An 18,101-nucleotide genomic window follows, 5' to 3' on the forward strand; every position below is an offset into this window, starting at 1 on the left:
AGTATTTTTAACAACAGCATCCGCGTTCTCCTTCTGATTTATTTCTTTATTATTGACTTGACTTTTAAGTTTGTCGGATTTCCTTATTGGCTCATCCGGTTAGGTCACGTGACTTACATATGTTCTTGTCTCTATATTAAACTTTGTTTTCAGGTCAGTACAAGTGAGGTCGTCTGATCCAATAACATCAAAATGAAGTTGATCGTCTGCTGTATCTTGTTCATTGAAGTGACTCTGGCTCTTGCCCGTATCCCTCCACCAAAAGGTTGCTTCTATGACAACGTCTTCTATCCGGTAAGATAACTCAATTAAAATTAGGTTTTGTTTTTTAATCCACAACATTATTGAGGGGAGAAAAAGTGTCAAGCTAATATTAGCACTAGAGAGTTCAAGATCCATATCAGCTGACAAAGGAGACACGAAGGCGATCTCTTTTTCAGGATACAAAGATCCGTTGTATTTGTATTCTAGCTATATCCATAGTTTTATATTAATAAAAATAAAATCGACATTATTACTAGTACTAAAATATTAACTAAAATCGACATTATTACAAGTACTAAAATATTAACTCATTTGATTAAGTGACCTTGTTTTGTCTTCTAATTAGGATCTTTCATCCATTTTTCTCGTCTGCAACTAGATCTAGATAGATAAAAAATTCTTTTGAGGATGATACCTTAAAACGTCCTCGTCAATGCGCTTCTACAATTGATCTGCCATTCTTAAGGTCAAAATGTTCTCCCGACTCGTAAGTTTGTACACGTTATTTCTCCCAATCTGGGATCAAGCTGAAAATTTGCACAATTATTTGTTTTACCTCACAACATAAGGATCAGTAAAACAACAACAATTAGTTAATTAACTATTGGTAATCAATTATTTTGTTTGGTGTCTTGCAAAGAGAGGGGGGTGGGGTAAGAGAGGGGATATCTTAGTGAATGATCGTTTTATAAATGCATAAAACAATTCACTTAGGACTCAAGATTTTCAAGGGGACTAATTAGCTTATACCATCACATCTGTCAAGTACGATTTCTTTCCCTTGTTCGATACCAACCAAAATAATTCATTACCAATAGTTAATTAGCTAATTTGATTTTTTTTTTGTTTTTATATTGATTCTTGTTTCTGTCAGGCACAAGAAATAATTGTGCAAAATTTCAACTTGATCCGAGATTGGATGTGGGGAAAAAATAACGTGTACAAACTTTTTAACAGACAGACAGACAGACAGAGTGAGTTAATATAAGTTTTGTAATAACAAAAAAAGAGATTACTTTGATTAATCGAAATTTCCAGTAATGAATTTAAGTAATATTGTGATACCATCAAATGTACAAATTTCCTAGAGATTTAAAATTGTGTCTTTAGAGACTAATTGCGCACACATTTAGTCTATGTTGATATTTTACTTACAGATTGGTTCAAACTTTCAACCAAACGATTGCACTGTTTGTGTTTGTGAAAGCTACGGGCAAACTCCTTGCGCCATCATGGATTGTGCTAGACCGCCCTGTAGCAGTCCCGTCAAAATACCTGGACAGTGTTGTCCTGTGTGCAGGGTCAGGCCTTATGAAGATTTAGCTTTGGAGCAAAAGGCGTTAAATTAACTTAAGTTTATGTTTTTAAACCCAAAAACTTATATTTAGTCCATATTTTCTTGAGCATTGTTTGTATGTTAATGGTTACAAACACACACACACACAAACAATATTTCCAACCTAATAGAAAGACATTAACAAAAAAAACATTTAAAATGTTTTTTTCCTAATTAATAGCTTAACTTTGTCCTCTATATTGGAATAAATGGTTTGGTTATAAGAAACTACTTCGATCTGCCTTCATGTTAATTTTGTTAAACTACGTTCTTTTATGTCTCTATGCTTTTACTCACTTTGTTTAATGTCTGAATGTCAACTCACTTTGTTTAATGTATGAATGTCAACTCACTTTGTTTAATGTCTGAATGTCAACTCACTTTGTTTAATGTCTGAATGTCAACTCACTTACTTTGTTTAATGTCTGAATGGCAACTCACTTTGTTTAATGTCTGAATGTCAACTCACTTTGTTTAATGTCTGAATGTCAACTCACTTTGTTTAATGTCTGAATGTCAACTCACTTTGTTTAATGTCTGAATGTCAACTCACTTACTTTGTTTAATGTCTGAATGGCAACTCACTTTGTTTAATGTCTGAATGTCAACTCACTTTGTTTAATGTCTACATGTCAACTCACTTTGTTTAATGTCTGAATGTCAACTCACTTTGTTTAATGTCTGAATGGCAAATCACTTTGTTTAATGTCTACATGTCAACTCACTTACTTTGTTTAATGTCTACATGTCAACTCACTTACTTTGTTTAATGTCTACATCTCAACTCACTTACTTTGTTTAATGTCTACATGTCAACTCACTTACTTTGTTTAATGTCTACATGTCAACTCACTTCCTTTGTTTAATGTCTACATGTCAACTCACTTACTTTGTTTTATTGTCTGAATGTCAACTCATTTTGTTTAATGTCTGAATGTCAACTCACTTTCTTTGTTTAAAGGGAAACTCCGATAGTTTTTCAAATTTTAGTTATTGACATATTTAAATTCTGCGTAAAAAGTTGTAATAGTAAACATTATATCATTTCTTATTTAAATGCTCGGAAAATTTTATATTTAATAAATTAGACAGAAAATTCTTCACGCCCCAAAAAAAAACGGGGTTCTGCGAGATGTTTTTAGTTTTTAAAAACTTGACGTCACAAGGGTGCTGGCTAAATTTAGATCTAGACCTATATAACCGATAAACTCTCTAGTCTAGATCTAGACCTATCGGATCGCATTTATTGTTACGCTTCACAGCTAGATGTATTCTCCACGTTGATTTATAATCGGTCTTTGTTTATAAATAATATTCTAGATCTAAACCTCTATTTCTACTTGAAGAAAATGAAATACTGTTCTTCAGCTTGTTGCAGTATTTCCAATCACAAAGATAAAATCAGCAAGTATGCTGATACAGAAATTAGTGTCTCTTTTCATGTTTCCAAGTTGAAGTTTTAAAGGGAAATGGGAAAAATTTATTCGTCTGAAGAGCAAATATTTTACAAAGGCATTAGCTAATTCCTATTTATGCTCAAACCATTTTGAGAGAAGCTGTTTTAGCAACTTCATTGCTGTGGAGATGGGATTTAAAAAAAAAATAAAGCTAATACCAGGTGCAGTATCAACAATACATTGGATTTCCAGGCCAAAGAATTCAATTAATGATACTACTGAGACATTTTAAACAACTGAAGTTCATTAATATAAATGAAATCAGATTTGTGAGCTAGAAATTTACTACGAATACTAGATCTACTATTAAATTTCTTATTTAATAAGTAGATCTATCGTCTACAAAACTCAATTCCAACTTTTTAACTTTTGACCTTGGGGGGGGGTGTCTCGCCAGCTGAGCCAGCGTCAAGCTCTCTCATCACTTTTTCCATGTCAACCAATGTTAGGTCAAAACGGCACAAAAAAATCATAACTTTCTTACTGTTAAACATACAGTCATAATTTATACACCATTAGAAATTTCTTTTAAAGTATTTTAATGATGTACTAACAAAATTTTTTTTTATCAAAGATAATTTTTTTTTCGCCTCCCTATCTATAGGATTTGAGTGCACACTCGTGACGTCACACAGAAATTCAGTGAAAATCTGACCGATTTGGATGCGCAGAAAAAATTAAATTATGTCACAAAAACATCAATTACTAAGTTATTCTTGCAAATAAAAAAAAAGAATAATATATTCATTATCTATAAATCAAAACACATATTATATCAAAATTTGTCAAAACCATCGGAGTTTCCCTTTAATGTCTTAATGTCAACTCACTTTGTTTAATGTCTAAATGTCAACTCACTTACTTTGTTTTATTGTCTGAATGTCAACTCACTTTATTTAATGTCTTAATGTCAACTCACTTACTTAGTTTTATTGTCTGAATGTCAACTCACTTACTTTGTTTTATTGTCTGAATGTCAACTCATTTTGTTTAATGTCTAAATGTCAACTCACTTTGTTTAATGTCTAAATGTCAACTCACTTTGTTTATTGTCTACATGTAATGTCTGATGTCTATCGTAAAAAAAAAACGCAATTTAAAAATCTATGGCCGTATTTTAAGATCTTCGTGGCTCGAAAGCACCCTCCTTCAGGGAGTAGTACCAGGAAAAAGATGAAGAGGCAGGCAGAAAAAACAATGGGATGACAACATAATAGAATGGACGGGCCTGCCATTGAAAGAGGCTCTATGGCAAAGGACAGAGAGGAATGGAGAAATACGGTCGACGAATCTTGCATGGTGTCCCAACAGTCCAACAGACTATAGTTAAAGGTAAAGATCTAAGACCTAGGTTCGAAATCTGGTGAATACTTGTTTTTTTTTTTATGTTGAGATCTTAAAGACGCCTCTGACTCAGCTCTAATTGGGTACCTGACAATAGTTGGGGAAAAGTAAATGTGATTGGTCGTTGTGCTGGCCACATGATTCACTCGTTAACCGTGGGCTACAGAAGAAAAAAGGTTTTCGTATATATCATCTGTCCCAAAGATAGCAAGATCTGAAAGTGGTACTTTGCTTCTTTTTTTTTCTTTTTCTATCAAATCACTCTGTCTGGCTGCCTATATGTCTATCTGGTACAAAAGTGTGTACACATTCTCCCACACCCAATCTCGGATCAAGTTGAAAAAACAAGAATCATTAAAGAAAATAATTAGTAAATTAACTATTGTGAATTAATTTGTTGTTGTTTTTTTTTTTTTTGGTATCGAAAAGGGAAAGAAATTCTACTGATAGATATGGTGGTATAAGTTAAATTATGCCCCTTTTTACTTGTCAGGACTTAAAATTTAATTTACTTATTAATAAGTTCTCAAGGTATTAAGAGTAATATTAATTGTAATGTGCGTGTGTGTTATAATTAATTTATAATTTATTATTACTTTTATAAATCCCAAAGTTCAGCCTAACAGAAACACCACACACACAGTTGTACATTAATTAATAAACGATATGTATGACCATGGAAATTAAACAATAAATTGAATCCAATAAGATTTATTCAATGAAATGATATATGACAAATTCTAATGGTAAATGAATACAAGTACATATAGTATAATATATTTCAGTCAAATACTTAAATAGTATTTTAAAAAATATTATTGACCTCATCAATGTTCCATTTCAAGACATTGACTCTATAATCAGGTTCAGAGTACTTCATATACCAATGTTCATGATAATCCACGTATCTTCTAGCCAAGACGAATGTTCACCCACGAAGAAAAATCAAAGTTCAGAGTACCACCAAATCTCACAACATCAGAATGTAACATCAAGTCTCAATATAGAAGTATAAGGCTGAAATATAGAACTTAAAACCTCAGACTTATTACCTTAAAATTTAAAATCTCAGACCTGAAACCTGAGACCCTTTAGAAAGACAAATAATATATTCTTCTAATCCTATAATCTAAATACAAAATACGAATACGACCGAATCCATACTAAAATAACTTTACAATATGAAATAAAACTCATCCTAAACAGGGGCAAATAATCCTTCAAGAATATATACTAAGGCCAGCGCTAAGGCTATCCAATAACGAAGATATATGGAGAATTCAAGAACTCCAAAGATACAGCTTGGCTCTACAGCGCAAGATGGAGTCAATGAACCAAACGACCAAGAAGAAAACTTTTAGACGTCTTTGAAAAATTACGACGAAGCGCAAGGGGAGAGCAATTAGTACACAAGAACAAAATAGCACAAATGACGTCATCGCCTATTGATGAAAGCGGCGCTATTAGATTGTGAACATTTTTACTATACACTTAAATAGATAGTTGCGACTATACTTGAAAAGGATGTTGCCGCTTAATAGTTTGAAACTGACAAAAAATACAACAAAAACTACTATTTTCATAAGAACTTCGCTGGCAAAGGGGTTAATGTATCAGACACGGAATAACCTATTACCTATAATTTTGCAATAATTTAATTGCAATTAAAATATAATGTAATATAAAAAAGATAGACTTCAAACAATAATTTTAAACAACCTATTATCATAACGAAATTTTTTTCCGGATTTTTAAGAATAAAATTTAACGTAATATAAGTCACAAGCAATTTGAAATAATCATTTAGCGTTAATATTTTTTTCATTAAAATTCGAATAACCTTTTTCGATAATGATTTTTTGTGATGTTTGAGCAGAGTGCAAAAATAAAATAACATATGTTAGAAGAGCTATATCAAAAAGTCAATCGGAGTTAATTTGCTTTTCCTAAAAATCCATAACAACCAATTGTCTATAATGAAATTTTAGCGACATGTTTGCATGTAAATCATATGTAATATAAGTGAAAAGAGCAATTTCAACCCAAAATTTATCGTTAATTTTATATAAATAAAACAAAATCCGGGACAATCTGTCATCGATAAAAGAATCTTACGAAGTTTTGAAAAAAAAATGTAGGCCTAGTGCAGGTTATAAGAACAATTTGAAATTTTGCTTTATATAAATAATATGTACAACCTATTATCGGTAATGAGATATTTGCGACTTTATAGTAATCAAATTTAATTTAAAATAAGTCAGAAGAGAAATTCTAAACAATCATTTAGTGTTAATATGTTGTTGCTCTTTTTTTCGGGAAAAATAACAATTTTTATAAGTATTGTTTTTTTTTCTTTACGACGTTTTTGCAAGAAAATGAAATGTAATAGAGCCTAGAAAAGCGAAATCAAACAGTCATTTTGCGTTAATTTGCTTATCATAACAAATCCAGAAAGCCTGTTAGATTTTATAATTTGCTATATTTTAAACAATTATTGTATTTTTCAAAATCCTATTCTCAATAATTAGCCTTTTGGGATGTTTTTGGCAAGAAAATAAAATGGGATCTAAGTTAGAAGAGTGAATTTTAACATTCATTGGACGAAAAAAAAATTCTCGGAACAACCTATTATCGATATTGAGATTTTATTTTTTGATGTTTTTGCAAGAAAATTAAATGTCAAAGTTTGTACACGTTATTTCCCCCACACCCAATTTCGGATTACGCTGAAAAATTTGCACAATTATCTCTTTTACCTGACAACACAAAAATCAATTTTAAAATTTTAATTAATTGACTATAAGTAATTAATTATTTTGTTTGGTATCTTGAACAATGGAAAGAAATATTACTTGACAGATGTGGTGGCATAAGATGAATTAGTGCCGTTGAGAAATCTTGAGCCCTGAGTGAACATTGTTTAAGCATTAAAAACAAAGATGATGTAAACATTCACCAAGATACCCCCCTCCATCCCTCTCCCTTTCCCAACTGGTCCAGACACGTGATAGGATCATAGCGCACTGAGAAGGTTAAAAGCTAAACAAAAACAATTGGTACAAATATTTTAGCGCACAGATATCTATGTCTAGGTCCAATATTCCCACCATTACATGACTGATCCAAACTAATTCATACATTTACACTTAATGTAACCTTTGTTTTTTAACAAAGTGTGTTTTTTTTTAATGTTTTTCTTGTTCTATACATACACTTGCACAAGTATGATCACCTTTGACCTTTTAACCGCCTGATTGCAACATGTCTGCCATATCCAGGATGTCTAGAAGGTTCTAGATTCCAGAATCGTGCACGGACCAAAATGTCTGCTTCCCAGAATCTCAGGAGTTAGACGTGTGCTTCCAGGTAAAAGGAAAAATATGGCAATAGGATCAACTCCTAGAAATATGTAGTCCAAGGACGTGCTAGTGTGTTCGGTGGCCAAAAACAGAAACATTGACCTCCCCCCCTCTCTCTCTCTCTCTCTTTATATCTCCGCGTGCTCTCTCTCTCTCTGTTGTCTCTTTCTCTCTTTCTGCTCCTTTAATCCAATTATTTTTTGTTATTTCTCTCCTTCTCTCTCTTTTGTTTTCACTAAATTCCCTTTGAGATTGTTTATCAATGAAATTTTAGTTTCAAGCTAAATCATTAAACAACTTGAGTATTTTAGAAATTCTATTTTTAAAAAACAAAGCTCAACTGAGGGAATAACTCCACATTTACATGTGCATTCCTTTCCTTTCTATTGGGGTGATTTGGAGCCAATGTCTTATACGGGAAAGAAAACTATATGGAGAGCTCCCTGATTTGGAAACCACTGCGCAGTTCATCTCATGTATTGGTCTAGTCATATGAACACTCCAACATAACAATGAGAACGATGAAGAAGAAGAAGAATGTGCATTCGTCAATACAGTAAGAATTATTTACTTTTTTAAAAAAAAAAAATTATTTATTTACCACAATTTATTTACTATTTGGCTAATTTTTTTGATTATTTCATGTTTGTCTTCAACAATAAATAAGTGTGCAAAGTTTCAATTTGATCCGAAAATGGGAAATGGGGAGAATAAGGTGTTCAAACTTTGTTTCAAACCATAGACTATATATTACATGGACTGCCAACACTAAGGTAACTAAGCATAAGTTCCTTTATATAGTAAAAAAAAATCTACCGGAAGTCAACTTACCATACAACCAAGGACACCTCCGTGAACGGGACTTGTTTATTGAAAAATATAGGCTTAGAGCGTAGAGTTGGCAGTCCATGTAATATATAGTCTATGTATCCAACAGACAGAATGAGTTGATAAAGGCTATTTAAAAAAAAAGGGAATATAAAAAAGCGATGTTCTAGTTTTAAGTCTAGAGAAAGGACGCACCATGAAGACATGCATTTAGTATTGACTGTCTATCCCATGTAACTCGCGATCTGAACACAGACATGGACGTGAAAGAATACCAAAATAAAAAGCTCAGCAAGCTGTTTACCAATGAGGGGAATAGAAACAGCAAGCTGTGAATTATCACATTTCTGTTCTTTCATAATAATAATAGAGTTAATTGAATGCTCAGTGACACACACACAAACACACACACACACACACAGTGCTGACAGTTGCAGCACTTGATGTGCACTTGATGTGCGGCAAGTCCTCAAACTGTGAACTGTCTTTCGATAAAGTAGCTCAGTAGTTCGTCATGTACGTGACTGACTGGCGAGACTCTTTGATTTGAAGTGTCTAGTGACTGCTGACGAAAACTGCGTGACTTTAAGTAGCAGATTAAATCTATTTCTGCGTCTTGTCCTGTGTCCTGTCCAAACCAGGCAGACATATTTAAGAAGAAAAGATTAGATACTCATTAGACACCAATTTAGTATTGGTAAAAACAAACTTGTTGCCAGATAATTTAGGCTATGGAACTCTAAAATGAAAGTCTAAAACGAAAGTCTAAAATGAAAACTCTAAAATGAAAGTCTAAAATGGATGTCTACAATTGAAGTCTAAAATAGAACTCTAAAATGGAGCTTTAAAATGAAAGTCTAAAAGAAACTCTAAAATGGAAGTCTACAATAGAAGTCAAAAATAGAAGTCAAAAATAGAAGTCAAAAATGGAACTCTAAAATAAAAGTCTAAAATGGATGTCTACAATTGAAGTCTAAAATAGAACTCTAAAATGGAACTTTAAAATGAAAGTCTAAAACGAAACTCTAAAATAAAAGTCTAAAATGGAAGTCTACAATAGAAGTCAAAAATAGAAGTCAAAAATGGAACTCTAAATTGAAAGTCAAAAATGGAACTCTAAATTGAAAGTCTAAAATGGAAGTATACAATTGAAGTCTCAAATGGAACTCTAGAATGGAACTTTAAAATGAAATTCTAAAACGGAACTCTAAAATTGACCTCTAAAATTGCAAGAATTATGCTTAGCTGGTCATCTGTGTAAAGTGTAAAGCATTAGATTAGATTCTTTAAATATTCTAATTACAGATATAAGCTAGAGGTCACTCGCTTTGTGTTTTTTCAATACGTTTCCAAAAACTCCTCCTTATTCTCAAATTAATCCTTCTTTTCTATAACACCCTCTTTAAGAAAAAAATAAAGGATCCGGGATTCAAACCCAATCTCCCTGTATTTTGAAAGAAAATGTCTTGCACCCATAGCCGCACAACTTGACAATGTTGACGTTAGTGAAATTCTACGTCAAGAACAACCTATGCCAAGCACTTCTAGTAGAACCTCGGTTTTAAAAACGAAATCTAAGTAGATCTACATGTCTCTAGTGAATGTTCTGCTCACACACACACAAAATTCAATAGAAGAACTCGTTAGTTTACAAGTTATAAACACCAGGCCAACAGTCTACGACATTCACCTCTTAGAAATTCAGACCTCGCCCTGACACTCACGTAGCTTTCATTGGACAGAATCAGGAGATGGGTGGGGGTGGGGTTGTAAAGTGAAACAGGATGTAAATCTGTGAGCACGTGACGGGCGTTCTTTTCCTGTGTCTGCTCAATTGCGCTACTATTCAATGAAAATGTAAGATTTGTAAGACCTTACAAAACAGTTCTTATTGTTCAGCAGATTTTCATTCCTTTTTTTCTAGCATTTTTTTTCCAACATTGAGAATTCAAAATTGTAAATACTTACATCTAATTAATCAGCGAAATGAAGCAATTTTGTTTTATCTTGTTTATTCCTGGAATAATTCTATGGATATTGTTCAGTGTAAACCTGAGTGATGGACACAAAAGTAAGTGAGAAATAGCAAATCTTGTAAACAGTAAGAAATAACAAATTTTGTAAACAGTAAGAAATAACAATTCTTGTAAACATTAAGAAATAACAAATCTTGTAAACAGTAAGAAATAACAATTCTTGTAAACATTAAGAAATAACAAATCTTGTAAACAGTAAGAAATAACAATTCTTGTAAACATTAAGAAATAACTAATCTTGTAAACATTAAGAAATAACAATTCTTGTAAACATTAAGAAATAACAATTCTTGTAAACAGTAAGAAATAACAAATCTTGTAAACATTAAGAAATAACAATTCTTGTAAACAGTAAGAAATAACAAATCTTGTAAACATTAAGAAATAACTAATCTTGTAAACATTAAGAAATAACTAATCTTGTAAACATAAAGAAATAACTAATCTTGTAAACAAACATGTACTTGTAAAAAAAAACATTTGTGTATTTTTACTTTTTTTTTCATTTAAATAGTGTTACAGTAGAATCTCTAAATCTAAGCTTCATATAACTTACAATATAGTCCAAGCAAAATATAAAAGAATACTTTTTTTAAAAAAAAAAGGGACAGAGCTGCACATTTCCAGATATAGCCTATATGACTATATCTCAGTACTGTATGATTTATTTTTCTTTCTCATTTTAAAATCAATTAATTTAATACCACAAATTAATTAATTAATTGATTATTTTTTGTTACTCGTGTTCTGTTGGAGGCAACGAATAATTGTGCAAAGTTTTAACTTGATCTAAGTATGTGAAGTGTGAGACACTAAGGTGTACACAATGTGTACCACACAGGCGGAGTGAGTTGATAAAAGCTATGTCAGAAATAGACGTTCATGTAGGTTAAAGTACACTCGCTGTAAACAGAAGAGAGACTGCTGGCGTGCTGTCTTTGGCTTTGAAAGGTTTATACCAAGGTTCTCAACCTTTTATGGCTCGGCGACCCCTTTTTGCATTTCTCCACTGTGCGGCGACTCCTCAACCTTAAAATAATTTTCGTTCATAAGCATAATAAATCGTGAACTTAGTGTAAACATCAGAGACGTCTTGCCAAAGTTGTATGTTTAATCACAATGATCAGAGACGTCTTGCCAAAGTTGTATGTTTAATCACAATGATCAGAGACGTCTTGGAAAAGTTGTATGTTTAATCACAATGATCAGAGACGTCTTGCCAAAGTTGTATGTTTAATCACAATGATCAGAGACGTCTTGCCAAAGTTGTATGTTTAATCACAATGATCAGAGACGTCTTGCCAAAGTTGTATGTTTAATCACAATGATCAGAGACGTCTTGCCAAAGTTGTATGTTTAATCACAATGATCAGAGACGTCTTGCCAAAGTTGTATGTTTAATCACAATGATCAGAGACGTCTTGCCAAAGTTGTATGTTTAATCACAATGATCAGAGACGTCTTGCCAAAGTTGTATGTTTAATCACAATGATCAGAGACGTCTTGCCAAAGTTGTATGTTTAATCACAATGATCAGAGATGTCTTGCCAAAGTTGTATGTTTAATCACAATGATCAGAGATGTCTTGCCAAAGTTGTATGTTTAATCACAATGATCAGAGATGTCTTGCCAAAGTTGTATGTTTAATCACAAAGATCAGAGATGTCTTGCCAAAGTTGTATATGAATCACAAAGATCAGAGATGTCTCGCCAAAGTTGTATATTTAATCACAAAGATCAGAGATGTCTTGCCAAAGTTGTATATTTAATCACAAAGATCAGAGATGTCTTGCCAAAGTTGTATATTTAATCACAAAGATCAGAGATGTCTTGTCAAAGTTGTATATTTAATCACAAAGATCAGAGATGTCTTGCCAAAGTTGTATATTGAATCACGAAACATACTTAACGATATTCTTGTCATATGTTTTGCTACTTAGAATCTAATTACAACTAAATATCAAACTAGCAGTACCAGAAAGTACAACAAATGACTCTATATCTTTTTTCTTTGCGTTTTGTAAAATGTTCATTGTTTGTTCTATAATGAACTATTAAACGATTACGTATTATAAATTTTAAACGAAATAGCTTTCAGTTACGTCAGGATGTCACCATTAAATTCCGTCACGATACGCAATGCAGTAATTTACACAAATGTAGACTGTTAAAAATAGTTATGCTGCGACAATAAAAATACTTGAAAAATTCGTATTGATTTTTCTGCAACTTCTCTCCTCGAATAATAATAATAATAATAATTTTATTTATAAAGCGCTGTTAACAAACAAAATGTAGGCTCAAGGCGCTGTAATAACATTACAAACACAAACACGACAACAAGAATCAAAAACTAATCTAAAAAAGTTTTAAACAAGTAGGTCTTAATGTTCTTCTTAAAAGTGGTGTAGCATATTATCTGTCTGAGATCAATGGGGAGTGAGTTCCAAACCTTTGGTCCGTGCACTGAAAAAGCCCGAAGACCGTAGCTTTTGAGGGAGAAACGTGGCACCACTAAAAGCGTTGAGTCCTTTGAGCGCAGGGCTCTCTGGGGGACATATGGAGTAATCAGTTCGCTAAGGTACAAGGGCATCTCATTGTTATATATACACTGATGACAAAGTGTCAACTCTTCTTGCTTCAAAACTTGAGACTCCGAGACTCACAGCTTCACGCCATGAGAAGCGATCAAGAGCTAGTGCTTCCCAGACGTGAATGTCAATATCGCATTCCTTTAAGGAGCTCTTGAGATTGTCTTTATAGCGCTTGTATTGGCCTCCCTGGGAGCGCTTTCCTGCACACAGCTCCACATACAGAAGTCGTATTGGAAGGAGTTTGTCTGGCATGCGGACTACATTTCCCGCCCATCAAAGTTGGTACCTTTTTACTGTCGCATTGATACTGTACATGTTGGACAGCTTTAAGATTTCTGTGTCTGATATGTGATCGGACCAACGCACCTTATGGATACTCCTTAGACAGCGTAGGTGGAAGGAGCTTAGCTTTTTGGTGTGGCGGGACTATAAGGTCCACGACTCTTTTTTACATTTATGGCCAGGCCAAATTTTTGTTTGCAGGCATTAGCGAAGAGGGACAGGCTCTTTTGAAGGTCTTCTTCGTTTGAGGCATTAATGACACAGTCATCTGTGAATAGCAGGTCTCTGATGCAGTCGTAGTTTACCTTGGTCCTTGTCTTGAGTCTTTGAGCGTTGAATAAACTTGCATTGGTGCGATATTGTATACCAACTCCAATGTCTTATGCATGGTGGTGAACATTATGCTGAAAAGCGTTGGGGCCAGCACACAGCCCTGCTTCACACCATTTGAGACAGGAAAAGGCTTGGAGTAGTCTCCGTTGTCTTGGACTCTTGCTTGCATGTTATCATGGAATTGGCGCACCATTGTTATGAATTGATCCGGGCAGCCGAATTTGGACATGATTTGCCAAAGGCCTTCACGACTGACATCAAAAGATTTAGTCAATTCTATGAATGCAGTATAGAGGTCTCAATTTTGTTCTCTACATTTCTCTTGGAGTTGGCGGACTGCAAAGATCATGTCAACCGTGCCTCTACCCTGCCTGAAGCCGCACTGACTCTCCGGAAGTAGGCCAATTTCTAGGTGATGTGTCTGTTTAATAGCACCCTAGCCAGAATCTTGCCACCAATTCAAAGGAGGCATATGCCACGATTGTTATCGCATAACTGCCTATTTCCCTTTCTCTTGTAGAGATGAATGATGGAGGCGTCTTTGAACTCTTGTGGTAGTTTCTTTTGTTCCCACATTATCTGGTAGATTTCTGTTGGTTTAGCTGTCAGCTCTGAACTGCCAAGTGAGTATATTTCAGCAGGGATGGAGTCTAGTCCCGGTGCCTTACCAGTTGAGAGGTTGGATATTGCAGTCATTACTTCATTGAGGGTCAGCGAGTGAATGGTTTATTGGGACTTGTTCCAGGCGTGGGATGGCTTCGGCGCTAATACTTGATGGACAGTTAATGATGGTACTGAAATGTTCAACCCAGCGAACAAGTATATCCTCCTTGTCTGTGAGAAGTTTGTTTCCATCAGCACTGAATATAGGGTATAAGCCATTTTGCTGAGGACCATAAAAAGCTTTGATTGAATTGAAAAAATTTTTGCATTTTACTGTCAGCATAGGACTGGATTCTTCTGAGGTTGAAAAACCCCTCATCAATATTATTCTAAAACAAACTACAGTCACCAAATTCTATAAGCGTAGCCAAAGTGGTTTTGAGTTTGTTTTAAAAAAAACTGCGGAAATTTTTAGTTTAAAACTCCCCAACAGATGGTTTTAACGAAAAAAATTCCATTTTCGATATAAAATCTATAGCAAACTACAGTCACCAAGTTCCAAAAGTCGCTGGGCTCCATTAATAAAGTCCAGTCATCTGCCGAAATTGAAAAAGACTAAAAGTAGCTCAACAAAGATGGCTAAGACTGACTTTAGGTGTCAGTTATAGAGATCGGGTCTCAATCAAGGAAATCCTTATGCCAAGCTGGGAGTCGCCACTTAGTGAGGTTGTGACAGAACGTCGCATGAGATTTGCGGGACATGTTCTCCGACAAAATGTATTATGCATACCATGAGTTGCGATGACATGGATGACATTATGAGGAAAGCGCAAACAGGGAAAGTCCTCGAATAACTTGGCGTTACACTTTCATGGAGGACCTCAGAGAAGTGGACACCAGGTGGAAATAGGTTTCAGACATTGCCAGTGACAGACTTTGGTGGAGACATCTTGCTGCCCATTGCGCCGAACGGCACGGCAGAATCTAAGTCCTAAGTAAATAAGAAAAGCAGATTAGGTTTTTGAACTAAAAAATTGTAATATCAGTATAATGCACTGCAGATACCTCAGAATAAGCATTTTTGTTTTGTTTTATAACCGGGAATAGTGAGTGACGCCCCGATTCCCGCTGGGGGAGCTTGCCTTCGAGTCCAAATGTTAGTGAGGAATGCAGTATTTCCCGTGGCTGCGCAGCCCCATATTTTGCCACACTCAGGGCAAGCATAACCATTGTCCGCAGGTCAGTGGCGTAGCTAGAGTATATGATGCCTGGTGCGGGACCTCATCTTGATGCCCCCCCCCCAAAAGCTAACTAAATAATAACATTGTAAAACCTTACTTTTTTGTTCAAAATAATATGTATTCATTAATCAAATATTGTTAATTCAAAAATTCACTTTTTCATAAACATACTACAAGTGAATTTTACGAGCTTTCTTGCTGGCAAAAGTATCAATAATTTTATCGAAATCAATTTTTTCCACCAGCTCTTGTGCAATGGACAAAATGGCTAAATTAGTGAGTCGTAAATTTGTCATCGTTGATCGCAAGTAATTCTTGATCAGTTTCAGTTTGGAAAAACTTCTCTCGCATAAATCGACGTTTACCGCAATAGTAAAAAATATGCGAATCATGAGGACGATATTCGGGACTGAATTATCTAGCTGATATTTATTTATAAATTTCAAGAGCTCAGCAGGTCCTTGTTTTAGAAGTTCTGAGGCTTCTGATGAAACTAACAAACCGTTGAAGCCTCTTTCGCTCCAGCAGAAATTCGTTTTTATCAATGTCGCTAGGAGTACAATCGAGTTTGATTTCGACCTGATGATTTAATAGCTGGGAAGGCGACAAAAATTCATATCTATCTGCTAAATCATGAAGTTGCTCGAATCGGGTGATTATTTCTTGAACAATCCTGTCCAAGGTAGAATAAATTTCCCTTTGTAGCTCTTCTTTGTGTGTAAGTACAGAGTCGTCACTTTTCTCACCAGGCATCTTTTTCTTATGGCCGATACGTTTTTGAGGTTCTGTACTGATTCTCAGATATGAACACACGCTTTCGGCAAAGGTAATGCTGGCTTCAGCGATGTCCTCTCGATTACTACTTAAAAATGTCTCTAATATTTTTAGTTTGAGTGAGCAGTCTCGAATAGATAATCTTTGTTTTTGTAATTTCAGTTAAAACAGGAGTCCAAAATCCAAGATAGGCGAGGAAATTAAAAGACTGAATGGCAACTAATAATGCATCTGCTTCAGATCTAGTCGATGAATTTTCATCTCTGCTAGATATTGTCTCCAGTGTTTCTATAATTTTAGAAAATGTATTCCTAACCATCTTGACGGCTTCTCCTCTGGCGCTCCAGCGGGTCAAAACTAAACGTTTAAGGCTAGTTACCGAATTGATTTCAGCTTCAGCAGCTCGAATTCCTGCTAAATTAAGAGAATGGTTTAAGCAGGCAATGAATAGTGCTTTGGGATTTACTTCTAGAATACGTTTTTGGACACCGTAGTTTTGACCTTTCATGACCGCAGCATTATCATAGCCTTGACCCTGTAGTCCATTATGTCTAAGCCATTCGAACGCAGTTTCTCTAGAATCATCTTAGCGATTCCAGCAGCATGCTTGTCCTTTGTGTCGATGAAGTCAATATAAGACTCACGACCCTGCACCCCGTCATTATCCATGACAAAGTACCGTAAAATTTGGGAAGTTTGATCCAACTTTGAGATGTCAGGTCAAAAATGTCAAAAATCGTGTATAAATATTTGGCTTGTTTTACTTGCTGTATGATTTGTTTTTTAACGTGATCCCCCAATATTGTAATAATTTTTTTTTGTATTTGTGGAGACAAGAATGTATTCGGTCTGGAACAAAGCTTAGTTCGAAGCACATGCTCCCTCAAGAGTGGATCGTATTTTGATAGTAATTTTACTAACTCCAAGTCACTCTTTGATCCATGCCGTCAGCCAATTCAATCAGAGATGCCGATTTCTCCGTCTGAGCTTAAAATGGTTTTGAGGCGCTAGCCAGACTAGTCTGTCTTGAGCACTGTTCATCATTTTGTTTACTTTACAGTATTACAATTAACTAGTTAGTTAAAAAAAAACAACTCGTAGAAAACAAAGGTTAGCTTATTTTAAAATATTGACATTACCATAGAATTATTTCCAAAATTAAACTATAAAGAATCATAAAGAAATGAATAAACGAAGAAAACTACTAGAAGCTGAAGTTTAGAAATATATTTGTAAACTCAATATCTAGATTAAACCAATGGACTAAACAATGAAGTTAAAAAGGTTGGCCTATCTTCTTCTTCTTCCTTATATTACAGAGCATTGATCAGTGTAGTAACAACATATACCGTGTGTCCGAAATAAATCTAGTAAATTTGATTCAAACTGTTCTATAGCCTACATTGTATGGAAGAAATAGTCAAGGAGATGAAACAAAATAGCGACATGACAGTTGATAAATCGTTAGTTCATGTTTAAAATACAGTAGCTTATGCTTGTTCGTGTCCATACAATTAGTCGTTTTTGCTGAAACGCTCATGGAAATAGGAAATTAATACACACTGTGGGAATTTTGGTGCCCCTCTCCACTTGGTGCCCTGTGCGGCCCGCACCACCCGCACATTGGTAGCTACGCCACTGCCACAGGTT

At 34.4% G+C, this 18,101-nt stretch overlaps 1 protein-coding gene and 1 long non-coding RNA gene across 6 annotated transcripts in view; both read left to right on the forward strand.

Annotated features, from left to right (window-relative positions):
- Positions 1-1,835, forward strand: LOC106078360 (uncharacterized). Its single transcript, XR_001219837.2, has 2 exons — positions 1-294; positions 1,422-1,835. It is a non-coding gene; the product is annotated as an uncharacterized LOC106078360 (long non-coding RNA).
- Positions 1,836-8,139: 6,304 nt separating this feature from the next.
- LOC106060719 (collagen alpha-4(VI) chain-like) overlaps positions 8,140-18,101 on the forward strand; it is a 35,153-nt gene continuing 25,191 nt past the window's right edge. The window contains exon 1 of one of the 5 annotated variants that reach the window (XM_056026110.1): positions 8,140-8,316. In XM_056026110.1, the coding sequence (XP_055882085.1) occupies positions 8,298-8,316 (19 nt within the window). In that variant the 5' untranslated portion in view covers positions 8,140-8,297. Of the gene's footprint in view, positions 8,317-10,340; positions 10,660-18,101 lie in introns of those variants that run through there. The other 4 variants (XM_056026109.1, XM_056026111.1, XM_056026113.1 and 1 more) reach the window with 4 other exon arrangements.

Source organism: Biomphalaria glabrata, chromosome 4, assembly GCF_947242115.1.
Source record: "Biomphalaria glabrata chromosome 4, xgBioGlab47.1, whole genome shotgun sequence".
Taxonomy (NCBI): Eukaryota; Metazoa; Mollusca; class Gastropoda; family Planorbidae; genus Biomphalaria; species Biomphalaria glabrata.